This window comes from Apaloderma vittatum, unplaced genomic scaffold (assembly GCF_000703405.1).
Source record: "Apaloderma vittatum isolate BGI_N311 unplaced genomic scaffold, ASM70340v1 scaffold2584, whole genome shotgun sequence".
In the NCBI taxonomy this organism is placed as follows: domain Eukaryota; kingdom Metazoa; phylum Chordata; class Aves; order Trogoniformes; family Trogonidae; genus Apaloderma; species Apaloderma vittatum.
In genome coordinates, this window is record NW_009713034.1 from 1,054 (window position 1) to 15,721 (window position 14,668).

General features: G+C 37.3%; 1 protein-coding gene across 1 annotated transcript; it reads left to right on the forward strand.

Annotated features, from left to right (window-relative positions):
* Positions 1-2,919: 2,919 nt before the first annotated feature.
* On the forward strand, positions 2,920-14,060 carry LBR (lamin B receptor). Its single transcript, XM_009868190.1, has 13 exons — positions 2,920-3,084; positions 4,608-4,796; positions 6,436-6,519; positions 6,847-7,024; positions 7,604-7,800; positions 8,399-8,453; positions 9,562-9,756; positions 10,903-11,006; positions 11,405-11,530; positions 11,625-11,793; positions 12,997-13,077; positions 13,174-13,296; positions 13,900-14,060. The coding sequence occupies exons 1-13, from the start codon at positions 2,920-2,922 to the stop codon at positions 14,058-14,060; spliced, it is 1,827 nt and encodes a 608-aa protein (XP_009866492.1).
* The last annotated feature ends 608 nt before the right edge of the window (positions 14,061-14,668 follow it).

Below are 14,668 nucleotides of genomic sequence, written 5' to 3' on the forward strand. Positions count from 1 at the left end.
AAGCCCTGTGAATTAAAAAGCTTGTAAAAGCTTGTATAGGATTACCCTGAACATTAGTCTGATGCAAGCTGATACCCTGAAAATTACTAGGGCTGTGTGCAGAGCATGAAAAAGTAATAAATTCAGAGTGAAATTTCTAAACTAATTTTAAAAATATTTTCTATCTTTTCTTGATGCTAGTAGTGGTTTTTATCTGCCTTTTAAAGGTGTAGCTCTTTAAAGTGGGTCATATGGAATGAGGATTGCAGTCCTCCTTCATGGGAGGCACAGGGGTACAGAACAAGGTGGTATTTTTTGGTAGGGTAAGAAGTGCTATTTATATTTTTTAGTGTTTGATCTCATTGTTAAGCTTTAATATTTAAGGAAAAAACAGAAAAATGGGTAAGTCCTTTAATCAGGTTGTTCATTACTTTTGAATCACAGGATAATATTTCCACTTGCTTAAATTTATTATTCTGGAATCTCTTGTTTTTATCTGCCTTGGGCAGAATTACGTAGCATTGATTTAGCTTCAGGTCCTTCAGCCACATTTTCCAGTTTCTTAAAACTAACTTCAGCTCATTTTGAGAACAAGGCTGGAGGAGAGGAAGGTCTTTCTGGCTTTAAAATGAATGAAACCATCAGGTTACATTTTCTTTGGGTTGTCCTCTTGTTTAAGTACAAAAATGCTGGGTTTTGAAGTTTGGCAGAGAATTGAATTTTATTATCCCGATGAAATACTACCTAAATTTTGAAGTGGTTGTTAAAAATCGTAAGAATCAGTTTATATGTCCTTAGCAACAACTTCATAACGTTTATTTCCCTTTTTCAAAAAGGACTTAAACTCCAAAGATTCTGGTTTTCACAGCTTTGTCCTAGGATCTGGCAGCTTTGTCCTGGGCAGGCTCTGAGTTTAGAGATGATGCCAGAGTTGTTCCTACACTCCAGCCAACTGTTTCTTCTCTTGACTTGGAAGTAAAACAGCACAGAGGAAATGAAGTCAGAGCAGGTTGTGACATCTGGTGAAAGCTATGACTGGACTTGGTGAAGAGCTGATGTTTAAACTATTTATGGAAGAGGAGGAAGAAGCTGGAACTGTGTGTGAGACTGGGGAAAGAGCAGTAGTAGCCATGGATCCTAAAAGAACTGGGTTTTGGGTGAGAAAACTGGGCAAGGAGGTTGGAGATGGAGGATTGAGATCAGATCTTGAGCTCAGAAATGGTGAAGAGGAACTGGAACTAGTTTGGTGAACAAGTGCACAAAAGGCAGAAAACCCCCAGGGAATTAAAGAAGCTGTAAGGCGAGAATGGAGGAGAATTTGAAATTAAAATGCTGGAAAGTATTTCACTTAATAAGAGAGTTGGAGAAGTTGGAATTCAGAAAAAAAAAGAAAGCAACAGGAAACTGATTGAGACAAACAGTAGATAAAAGATATGAGCTGGAAGAGCATGTGCATACAAGCACAGACTAGAACTGATAACTTTTCTAACTGCCAAGTATCAGTGACACTAAATGATGAAACTTACTCTCTTCATTCCTTCAAATATTATGCATTAAAGAGATGGCCATATGTTTCTATTCTGAAGCAATTAGAAATATTAGCAGTGAAATCCACGTGAGGGAATTTTGCCGAGTTTTTTCTTCTCTGACTTGGAAAGCTACACAGGTGTAAAATCTCAACTGCAGCAGCTTCTTCAGGAGGTGCCAGAATGAAAGCTGTTTGAAAAACCTCACTTATCCCCATCCCTCAATGTGTTATGAAGGTCTGTGATTGCACATTAGCAGTAATTTTTTGCCAAAAAATCTAACGTTTCGTGGCAGGTTAGTTAATGTATAATGAACGAGTATCTAGTTAAGTGTTTGGTTTTTATCTAATTTTGTGTGGCTTCACAACTACATACAGCAAACAAGTTAAAATACTTTGACATAAGAACATTTGCTGGTTTGTTTGTTTCCTCCCCCCTACTTTTAGTTCTTATGTTAATCATACAAATGGTGAGATAATATAAAGTTAGTATGTATGTTACCTTAGTCTTTTAAAATGTTCTTACTTTATATTTTGAGACTTGGTTCACAGCAGTTCAGGTTAAAAGTATCTTCTGCTGTGGATACCTGTTTTCAGAAGGCAATAACATAATAGAAGGCACTTTCGAGGAGTTACACAGAACTTTACATTTAAAAACATATCAAGTAAAAGCCTTATGGTGCAGCCAGGAGGATAGAATTTATTTTTTCAGGATATTGCATGATTGCTGTGATGCTGTACTTTGTTTTCCTGCAGGCCCCTGCAAAAGGTGTTACATGGCTTGTGCTAAATAGCTGGAGAAAAGAAAATATTCAACCTAGACAGAAGCCTACGTTCCCGTGTTTCCTAGCTTTTGAGTGTTTCGCATAATAAATTGAAGAAAGTATGTAAAGTGACAGTGTGTATTGAATAGATTGAGGATGTTTAACATTTAGAAACTGTTACTTCCATAATTTTTATAGAACCATAGGAAGAAAGGGTTAAAGGACACTTAGATACACTCTGATTTACTTTTTCTCCCCACTAGATAAGATCAACAGCATTATGTAACTTTGGTCAAATCTAGGCTTTGCTTGGTTTTCATGGTGTCTGGTGATGGAGATTGAACACTTTTCTAGATGTACTATGAGGATATACAATTAATACATTTGAATATTTTTTCATAATGTCTAACTTCAGTCTTTGCTCTATGTTAAGCCTACTTCTGTCTACTATTAATTTGGAAAATAGACAACAGCTTTTTTTTTTTTCTTATTGGGCAGCTTTTTAAGCCTACTTAAGATGAAGAGTTGTTTAGTTCAAAGTTTCTCTGTTCCAGTCTAAATGATATGAGAGAAGAGTAGGGAGAAAATAAGGCTGATGTTTAGGTGTCATATGCATTGATTTATTTCTTTTCTAGGGATTCCTTTTGGAAAATGCCAAACCGGAAGTTTGCTGATGGTGAGGTGGTGATGGGCCGTTGGCCAGGAAGTGTCCTGTACTATGAAGTACAAGTGACTAGTTACGATGATGTTTCTCATCTTTATACCGTGAAGTACAAAGATGGGACTGAACTTGCGTTGAAGGAAAGTGATATAAGGGTGAGTACACATTCATATAACTATCGGTGTTTCCAGTGGAACTTTATATTGATTTTGTGATGTAGATAAAAATACATCTTATAATTTAGTGTCTGTCTTGCAAGTTTTTAACTGTGTCTTCAAGGGATTAGTGTTAAATAATTGCTCTTTCCTACGTGGCATTTCAACTAAAAGTTCAGAATGCTGACCCTGTTTTTAAAGAAGTGTCATTGTTTTATTGATGTTGAGCAAAACAATGATACGTTTAGGGAAAAACAAGTCAGATCATTCAGGAACGCTGTAGCATGATTTGATCATGAAAAACTGTTTGCATAGCTTAAATCTAGTAATCAGATGCTAATTTGATTTTTTTTTTCCCCACTTAGAAATAAAATTGGAAAACAAATGCAAGCATATAGTGAAGGTTCGCTGTAAATGTCAATAGTACATACCCTTTAAGCACATACTTAAAATGTCTGTGAGTAGCTTGTACTGTTCTGCGTTCCCAAAGGTTCCATAAGGTATTTTGCTCTGTCTGACTTTTGAAGCAGGGTCACGTCATATGTATATGGGCACATCCTTTCCTCTTTACATATATTTAGTATTTTTTTTGTTGTTGTTAAAATAAGTGCCTTTAAAACACTTTGTACTAGTTTCATTTCAGTTTAAAATGAGATAATGCCTGAGATAAAAAGCTGTCTGAATGCTTGCTGTAGTTGATTTTTAAGGCCTGTTATGAAACCTGCATAAATTCAAAGCTATATTGTGTCTTTATGTGAACTGTAGCTTCACTTTTTAGTAGCAGCGTACGTGCCCTGTAACTGATATTTTCTGGGACAAAATGTTTCTGCCTTGTTGTAGACAACGGTTTTTGCTGCTTTAAGACTTGTTTACATAGTGCTTGCAGCAGGTTAGCAAACTCACACTAAGAAAATAGCTTTCTTTGTCATAAAGCATTTGTGCCTTATGAAAGGTGTATTGTGGAAATTTTACATGGGAAAGCTAGCAATGTAGACCTTACAGAGAGGTAAAATGATTCTTTTTGGGAAAAACTGTTTAGGAGATTAGTTATCATGTGTCTGATTCAGTGGTGTAACTGTCTTGGGGTTTTTACTGTTGATTTGAGCTGCATTGCCTTAGATCATTGCATCTTGATAAGGTATTAATAACCCTAAGTAATTGAAATGATAGCTGTCTCTTCAGCCTTAAGAGACAGTTATCTGTTCATTTACTTATGTAAAGGCTTAAGAGGCTGGTACAATTAAGAGCTTGGTGCTCACTGATAGCTTACATCTGTATCCTGATTCCTATAGCTTCAGCAGGTATTGTCACCAGTTGGACTTGAGACAGTCTTGATTATTGGGTATTACCAGCAAACTGAGTCTGCTGTAGCTGCTCTTTATTAACAGCCTTTGTACAGCATGAAATGAGAGATGATACTGAGAGATGATATGCTGGAGTCTTGTCACAAAAAACACCAAGTTTCTGAAATCTTCTTTGGAACATCTAAGATAAGATTTCACTTTCTTTCCCTCTGTTTTTAGTCACAATCATCATTCAAGCCCAGGAAGAGCCAGTCCTCTTCAAGTTCTCCCTCCAGAAGAAGTTCCAGCAGATCTCGATCTAGATCTCCTGGTCGGCCAGCAAAAGGCAGACGTCGTTCTGCTTCCCAAAGCAGAGAAAATAAAGATGACAAAAAGAAAACCATTCAGGAAACCAACTTAGCTCTACTGGTATTGTGATTTTCTTTTGTTTTGTTTGTCCTTTCTGTGTGGATTTGTTGCATTTTTTAGAACAGACTTGTCTTACACAGACTGGGTTTATTATTGTAAAAGCTAGCTCAGTTCCCTGAACAACAAAATTATCTGCAAAAGTATCACAGAACTACCTTTTCTTTCTTTGAAAACAGGCTTTCTATCTTGCTGATTTGTGCGGAAATTCTTGAAATGTAAACATATGTTGTTACGTTCCAGTTCAGTTTGGTGGTACAGTGAAGTTGTCAAAATTCAAACAAACACAAATTCTTTAATATTTTAATACTGAAGTCATTGTAAGCCATATATTCCCACTTGTGAAATGGCACAAAGAGACTACTTTTAATCAATACATAGCAAGTAGGTATTTTAATATGAAATAAAACAAGTGCTGGTTTCATATAAGGTTTGTTAAAATAATAATGGAAAAAATGCAGTTTCTGAGGGAGAATGGCTGCAGAATTCAAGTGTGGCCTTGCTGATTGATAACATTGCAGAACTGTTTTCATTATACAAACCCTTACAGGATAGTTTTAAAGTTTATCAAATATCTGTGTTTTTTAGCTGAAATTTACTACATTTTGTTCTTGGCCTTTTTGGAAAGATTATTTTGAGTATTAGAAAAGGTTCAGGTGTGTTCTGTAAGTGAAGCATAGTAGATTTATTGAGACAAACAGCATTTCTTCTGCCACTTGTGCCCTTGAGATAGCTTCAAGTGTTGTTACTTCTCTGAAACATGGTCCCCTGAATTGGAAATGCCTTCTGCTGGTGTATTGGAAGTAGATAGGTCTTAGGTTTCAGTTAGACTGACCAGACCAACCTAAACTAAATAGATACAGTTTAGTAAGTTGCTACAACTAAACGCGTTCTTTGGCACTGAAATTGCTGTGGTTTTTGATTTGCAGTGAACTGCTTTGAGCTGTGTGACGCAGTGCACAGCCTCTGGACCATGTGTTTGTTTAAGCAGTTTGTAGCCAGCAACAACACTTGGACAGAAAGGTTAAAATGTATTTGGTGTTTTTCTCCTCACTTCTAATTGAGGAGTTGGGCTGATATATTCGTTGTACCTGGTCCTTTTCAATAAAGCTTAAGTTGAAACAAAACAGAACAGATGAGTCATGTCGGAGTTGTGTCACCTAGACTAATTAAAGGAATTTTTGTAAGAGAATTTATTTCTTAGAGAGATATTTTGTGGAAAACCAAACTTTCAGTCCTGTAGAGTCCTGTCATATGTAGGTCACTAAAATTTCCTCTGCTTTCCTAATAGAACTAAATAGACGTGTATTTGGCAGTTCCTAATAGCGAGCTAAAAATAATTTGGAAGCTGTATTCTCTCTTAATTTCATTGTTAAATTTCTAGAAAATAATAATTAGTAACCTTTTCCTTTTCTTAAATGAGTTTTCTTTCCTTGTTTGTGAGCTGAAACTGTCCATACTTTGGATATTGAACACACTTATTTTCCGGTGGAGAAAACCGGATCTTTTGCCGTTGGAAAAAACCCACCAAAACCTTGATAGTGTTCATAATTATTCATTATATACTTAATGCAGCAGCATTATGCACTTAATGCATCAGTTATTTTCAGAAAGCTAGAACTATGTTTTTTCTTTTGACTAGAAGCCTAGTGAGAATAACACCAGAAGCTACAATGGTGAACCTGACAGTACAGAAAAAAATGACATGTCCTGCAAAACCTCGGAGGTATGAACTTTTTAACCCAAATTAGTTCTTATGTCCTGACGGTTAGTTACTTCCCAGAGTTATGATGGAAAGGACGAGAGGAGCGGGGGGAATGGGTGACCTATGCAGGAACTGCTGCCATCGTGTAATCATGGCTTAACTGATCACAGTAAAACTGATTTTAGCAGTTTCTTCATATAAATGCACAAACTTAAGTACTCTGTAGAAATAGAACACGTTGTATATTGGTGACTTAAGGTGAATGATGTCCTTCTAAATAGGAAATGTTGGAGTAAAAGAAAGTAAAATCGCTGGAATTTTTGTAGTAAACTTTCTGTTTATTAACAGCGAAAGTTGAAACCAGCCCTGGAAATAGAGCGTGCACTTGAACAGTACAGTTTGCGTTCAAGAAAAGAAGAAAAGAAAAAAGAAGAGATATATTCAGAGAAGAAGGTTTTTGAGACAGTAAAAACAATTGAGAAAGCTTCACCAAAAACAAAGGAGCTAGAGTTTGGTGGAAGAATTGGTATGTGTGCAAATTGTCTTAATAGTTGAAAATGAGTACTTTTTGATTTTTTACTTAATGATGGTATTGTCATGTCAAGAACTGTTTTCCCAATTTTTGGACTCTGGTTGCAGAATCCAGAGTTTTATGACAGCTTCACGTAGTCTGTGCTGGCACTGGTGGCAGTCAAAGAATGTTATTACACTTGGTTTTCTTGTGAAATCCAGTGAAGATCTTAAGCCTTCCCTTGCACAGTGAGATTTAAATATTTCTAGATTAAAATTTGAGGCAACTAGCAGAGTCTTTACATTTTGCAAAACTAGGTGCTTTAAACTCGACAGTAAAAACTCTTTGTGCAGTTTTTGAACAGTTTTCAAGGAATGCAATGGGTGTGTCCTTTTTGTTACATGACCTCATTGAGGAGGAATTAAAATATCTCTGTGTCCCATGGTGTGACCGGGGAATTGCTGCTGTTTTGCTTCAAGAATAGATAATGACAACCTTTTCTTGGTTACTGCAGTTAATACTGAGCTTTAGTGGGATTGAAACTAAGTTGCGGTTTTTTCTGTTTATCTTCTCACATGGCACGTCTCTTTACAGGGACCTTCTTGATGATACTTTTCCTGCCTGCTACTGTATTCTACTTGCTGTTGATGTGCAAGCAAGATGACCCCAGTCTTATGAACTTCCCTCCTCCTCTCCCAGCACTTGAAAGCCTTTGGGAGGCGAGAGTGTTTGGTGTTTTCCTTCTGTGGTTTTTCCTCCAAGCTCTGTTTTACTTACTGCCAATTGGAAAGGTAAGATGTGTGGTGGTATTTGGGTCTTTACTGGTAATTACTTTGTATGTTAGACTGGACAGTAGGTTCCATTCTTAATGCAGTGAATTTGAAAGCAAATTAATTAGTTTTCCATGTTAAGCTTGAATGTGGCTGCTGCAGATTTCTTTAAGCTTAAAATAGTGCAGTTTAAGAATTTAATGGCTGTGCATTTCATGGTCTTGCAGTAGAAAATGCAGAATGCGTTCTATAGGAGTTCAAATCTAAGCATGGATAGAATTTGCTTGGTAGAATTCTAGAATTTCAGTATTTGACTTTTAAATCAAGAAACAGTTTGGTACTCAGTTTCTTACTGATATCCACTATTTTGGAATGTAGTCTTCACTTACGAGAAGCTATAAACTATTGTGGCTAAATATATATATGTTTTTATTTGTAACTATTATCCTTTTTTTCTTTTGATGTCCAAAGTATACTTTTGAGAACAATGCATGATCTTCAGATTCGGTCTGGTTACCCCGATTGAATGTCTTTGTGGCAGAGATGTGCTTGATTTCCCTCCCCTGCCAGTAACCCCAGAAAGTACTCTGTTGAAACACTGATATTTTATTCTTCCTAGGTTGTAGAAGGCCTGCCCCTTTCAAACGGGAGGAAACTGCAGTACCGGATAAATGGTAAGGGTGCTGCAGCTGGTTATTCTGAAATGTGATACCATGACCTGATTTGCAGTGCTTACTAGAGGAAGACAAAAATTATGAAAGATACACTCTACGGTCAAACTAGTTATTTGTTGTAAATCTTTGATAAAATTGGACGAATCTTTTCTTGGTAGAAGGGTAGTAATGATAAAGAACTAACTGCCCCACAAAAACATGTTACACCACACAGGACACCTGGCTTGCGTATTTCACATGTAATTGCTAAAGGGACAGCTGCCTGCCGATCGCATGAACTGTTACCTGAGGAGATGTTCAGGAGTAGTCTAAAGTGATCTTGTCCCACGTGTCTAAATCATCTTGGATGTCTCTGATTTACAGACTAACAAAAGAAGTGTGTTGTAATTGATTTAAGATGTTCCTATTCTTGCCTGGCAAAGAACAATTCTGAGTTCTTACTCAGATCTGATGTTGCTTCCTATGAATAAGGCAAGTTTCTCATCTATGTTTAGAGTACGAAATCCCACTCAACTTTTTAAAGTAACACTTGGATTCCACCACCACCACTGCCCTTGAACTGAGTAATTAATCAAATAGGTAGTGAGGAATATCTACAAGGCAAAGTACAATTTTCTACATAAGCCTGAAAAGGAAGAACTGCTTATATTTGGATGTAATCATAATCAGGTAGAAATACGATTTTACTTGTCAAGTATGAAAGTTTTGTGTTGAAGTTTTGACTTACCAAGGTATTTTCTTCTTTATCTGAGCTGTCCCATAGATAAATTTTTGTCACTTGCTGTTATTAGCCATTTTTTCCACTAAGTCTGAAGTTGGATCCGATGTTGTGTAAAAAATATGGGAGTCCTCAGAGTGTTCCTGTCCCTTGTCCTTTTGATGAGGAGCACAGGACATTTCAGGGTGTAGATAGAATGTCTTGGATATATTGCTGTGCGTCAGAAGTTTGAACCTCAAGAGCACTGGATGTTTAAGACATTATTGGAATATAGACAAATCTTGAAAGAGTTAAAAAGGCAGAAAGGACTGGGTAGGTTCTATGAGAATGACTTATTTAATATTTTGAACACTTATTTTGTCTAATATGTTTTTCTTCTACATTCTTTAGGGTTTTATGCTTTTCTTTTGACTGCTGCAGCTATTGGAACTTTATTATACTTTCAATTTGAACTTCATTATTTGTATGATCACTTCATGCAGTTTGCAGTGTCAGCTGCAGTTTTTTCTATGGTGTTGAGCATTTATCTGTATGTTCGGTCCCTGAAAGCACCTGAGGAAGAACTAGCACCGGGTGGAAATTCTGGTGAGTTATAAATATATTGGGTGGTTTCTTTCCAATTATTCACTACAGTTTCATTTTCATGAACTAAAGGCTAGATTTAGGGCTGGTTATTGTATTTCTCTCTCTAGAGAGAGAGAGTATATATATTTCTCTCTACAGCTACCTAAAAGACAGCTGCAGTGAAACAGGTGTTGGCCTCTTTTCCCTAGTGAATAGCAATAGGACAAGAGGGAGCGGGTTCAAGTTGCACCAGGGGAAGTTTAGATTGGATATCAGGAAAAACTTCTCCGAAAGGGTGGTGAAGCATTGGAATAGGTTGCCGAGGGAGGTGGTGGAATCACCATCCCTGGACATGGTTAAAAACAGCTGGATGGGGCACTTCAGGAGCTGGTTTAGTGTTAGGGTGGTGTAGGGCTGTAGGTTGGACTTGATGATCTTAAAGGTCCTTTCCAACCTTTATGTTTCTATAATACTGTGACTTTTACTTTCCACCAATGCAAAATTCATCTTGCAAGTTAAATGGTATTTTCTCTGGTCACACTCAGATACTATAAAAAGCTTAAAATTCTAGTCACATTATTTTGAGTTGCTTATGCAAAAGTATCTTGGCCACTGTAGTCCCCCAGTAGTGAGAGGACAGTTTCTTCCGTTCCATTTTCAGCATTTACCATAGAGGTTTGTCTAGTTTGCTTCATAGTTGTGCTGTTGATGGGCCTGTTCCTGAAGCAGCTGGGAACAGAAAGAAAAACTGGAAAATCCAGTTATTTTGGCAGTGGGTAGTTAAGTACAGAACTTGAAATGACAGTGTATTTCTTCTGCCATGCACTTTTAAATCTAGTTATCTGAATTTTCAAAAGAAATCTTGATTCAGTCATGAGACTGCCTACCTAGAAAGTATGAATTACATGCATAAGTTTTTGTAGGATAAAGGATAGATTGAGAAGTTCTAATAAAAAAAATACTTGGGTTTCTTACAAAGCAAACCTCACATGGTTTTGTGTTTTATTTTGTATATACACTCACATTCTTCTTGCCAATCTAAAGGGATTTTCTTTTCAATTTGTAATGAGTGAAATTTAGTAGAAAATATGAACTGCTTGGTGGGGAGGAGTGTAGTGGCAGATAAAAGGCAAAGTGTTGCTAACAAAGACTATGTCTTATCTGCAGGGTATTTAGTTTATGATTTTTTTACTGGACACGAATTAAACCCTCGTATTGGCAATTTTGACCTCAAATACTTCTGTGAGTTGCGTCCAGGACTAATTGGCTGGGTGAGTTATTTTATTTGCTTCATTACGGCCCAAATGGATTTGTCAAATTTTTAAATAAAATTGGTATTAAGGAGATTCTATAATACATAAACAGGAAAAAAGTACTTAGTTTCATGTTGCCAGATTTTTAATGACCATTTTTACTCCGTTGAGGAAGATGTCTACATTCTGGTTTCTTTGCTTTGTGGGAAATGAAACCCCTTCTTAAAGTATTGGTATGTTGAGGTTATACAGCTTCAGAAATACATTTGCAAGCTGTAGCTTGTGAAAAAGTTTATTTTTTAAAAAACTTATATCTGTTTCTGAACAGTGTTTATAAAAATGTCTGATAGTGTAAGAGGAAAAAATAAATTCTTCTTTGACCAGGAAAATTTGTAATAAAATATTTTCTAAACCAGGTTGTTATCAACTTGGCCATGCTCCTGGCTGAGATGAAGGTACAGAATCAGAGCGTGCCATCTCTGTCCATGATACTGGTGAACAGCTTTCAGCTGCTCTACGTGGTGGATGCTCTTTGGAATGAGGTAAAACAGCAATCATGTTGGACTGTTGCCATTTCTAATTACAACGTGAAATGAATGAAGCTTTGTAAATTCTGAATTCCCTTCTCGTTTCTAGGAAGCTGTTTTGACTACCATGGACATTACCCATGATGGATTTGGGTTCATGCTGGCATTCGGAGATCTGGTGTGGGTACCGTTTGTCTACAGTCTGCAGGCCTTCTATTTGGTTGGGCATCCTGCTGCCATTTCTTGGCCTGTTGCTGCTGCAATTACTATTCTGAACTGTAAGTTATAGTAAATGCTATTGCTAGTGGTAGTAACAATGTAGTACTGTTTTTTCTTTTGAGTTGTGAGGTGAAGCTTTAGCTAAGATGCTATGATCCTATTTTCAGCATTACCTTACCTGGTGGAAGCATGTGTCCGACTACTGTTTAATTCCAATTTTTTAAAATGAAGGATAAATAAGACTGTGTATGCCTGATTGTTGTGTTGAGAGGCATCTTTAGCTGGATGCTGCCTGGAGTTGAAGTGACTTAAAACATTTTGAATGAAGTGTAGCAGATACCTTTTACAAGTGACTCACAAAAAAAGCAGTCAGTCGCTTGTTTGGCTATGCTTTACTGAACCAAGGGAAAAAGAGGTTTTAACAATTTATGTCTCCTTCCCTGATGGCCATAGTTACAAACTCATGTCTATGGAAAACATCTTTTTTTTTTCTAGTTGAGTGCTTTGCGAGAGGATCTTCTATCTTTAGGGAACCTTAAACTTGCACCAATATGGCCTGGTAGTTTGTACCTGTTATCGAAGTAGTAAACCTAGACGAAAAGGGTTTTTGGTAGACATGACAAAGAATTTAATCACTTGAAAATAATATGGAGGTGTACAACTTGGTATATGCAGTCTTGAGAAATGCAACATCTTGGTTGTTACTATTTATTAATCACTCTCTTTTGAAATATGTTGTGATTGTGTTTTTTCAGTACAGCCTCGGGGGGGGAGGAGGGGGGGAATATACCTTGTGAAAATGACAGGGGAAATTAATTTCAAAACCAGATACTTCTTCATTGTCTGCTTTTTTAAATTATGTGAACTTGTAAATAATTGGTCAGTTGGTGGAATAGGTACTGTAGCAAAATACTGGGCTGCTAAGAGAGCTGTAGTTGTACAAAGTGCAGCACATCACCTCTATATGAGTTTCAAACTCACTGTTAATTAATAAAATATGTTAATATAAATGTAAAAGTAGATGTGACAATAAAGCTGCTCCAAATAAAAAGTCAAGTCAGTGATGTGTAAGAGCATACGAAACACAGGCTTCCAATAGCATTTCTATCTTGTTAGACCTCTGAGAACTGGAGGTTATCAGTTAAATCTCTGCCCCTCTTACTACCAAGGTAATAAGAGTGGCAGAGAGCATGTGAGTGTTCTTGCTGAAGGAAAGAAAACCGGAAAACACTGAAAACACAATATAAATTATCTATTTTCAGGTATTGGGTATTACATATTCCGCAGTGCAAATTCTCAGAAAAACAATTTCCGAAGGAATCCATCGGATCCCAAATTGGCCTGTAAGTGCATTTATCTGTTTGATTGCTACGCTCTATCTCTTTGTACTATTTAAATACACATCAGTTGTTGTATTGACTACAATACTCTATTTGCAGATCTGAAGTTTATACCCACTGCAACTGGAAAAGGGCTTCTTGTCACTGGTTGGTGGGGTTTTGTTCGTCACCCTAATTATCTTGGTGACATCATCATGGCTCTAGCATGGTCCCTACCCTGTGGTAAGTTCTGAAACTAAAGCACCTTTTGTGAACTATCTAGTCTCCCCAGAGCCGCCTTTTCTCTGGGCTGAACAACCTCAATGCTCACTCTGTCCTCATAAGGAGGGAATGTGTGAGCGCATGCTGCTGGCTCACGTCCAGCTTTTCATCCCCAGGTCAAGCCGTGTGCTCTGAGCAAAGCTGCGCTCTCCAGCTACAGCTGAAAAATGGAGACAACCTCATGGGGCAACTCAGGGCTACAGAGGCTTAGCTGTTTCTTTGGTTTTGACAGCAAAGAACAAAAAATACGTGCCAGCTTTGCATGCATTGAGAATTAAGTTGTTAGATTTTGAGACTGAATTTTAAGTTGGGTTTTTGTTTGGGTTTTTTTGGAGGGTCTTTTCATGTCTTTGTGTAAACATGTCACCCAATTTTTGCAGTTTCCAGTTGAGCATTTGATGCACTGCGAGGGTTAAGATACATCAGGCCATAACAACTCTGTGTCACCAGCTTAGTACATGCTGGACTCGATCTTAAAGAGTGATTGTGTGTTCTTAAGAGCTAACATTTCTGCTTCTTTTGTTTTCCCTGTATCTGAAGTGATTTTCTCACTTTATCCTACAGGTTTCAATCACGTTTTACCATATTTCTACGTGATCTATTTCATCTGCTTGCTTGTTCATCGAGAAGCTCGTGATGAACATCACTGTAAGCAAAAATACGGCTTGGCGTGGGAAAGGTATTGTCAGCGTGTACCCTACCGCATATTTCCTTACATCTACTAGAGCGCTCTGGATGCCTGATCTGCAGATTACTTCTGAAGTTAAGTTTCTTTGCAAATAAAAATATACCTCTTACCTTTGCACTTGGTCTATTTGTTATTTAGGCTTTTTTAAAAAAAAAAATTAAATGACCAAACAGTGGAGTGCAGCAACAGGTATTTACAAGTAATCTTAAATGTGTGTTATGTGAACTGACTGTGACTTCCATTTTTTAAAAAATTGTGAATTTTAAAGTCTTGGAGCCCAAATTTTTCAAGTTAAATTTTATCTCGAATCCTGAGTTTACATTTTTATTGCATTTAATTAAGCACTGTGATGTAAAGTATATTATTTTCTTAATACATTAAGTACAGAAGTTCCCACCAGTTCTGTTTTTTTGGGTGTTACTTATATCATCTAACTTCAGTTGTCTGACTTGGTTGCCTGATTTGGAGGAACAGCAGTTTCGTTTTGGTCATTGGAGCTGGAAGCGCAGATGATTTGACCCACATGAGGGGCCAGTGCTGCTGGCAGTGCTGCCCGCCAGCCCAGGGCCCAGAGCTGGCACAGCGCAGCTGGGTGGCCACCTCTCTCCTGGCTTTTCATTCCTCGCGTTTTTTTTGGCCAGGGAG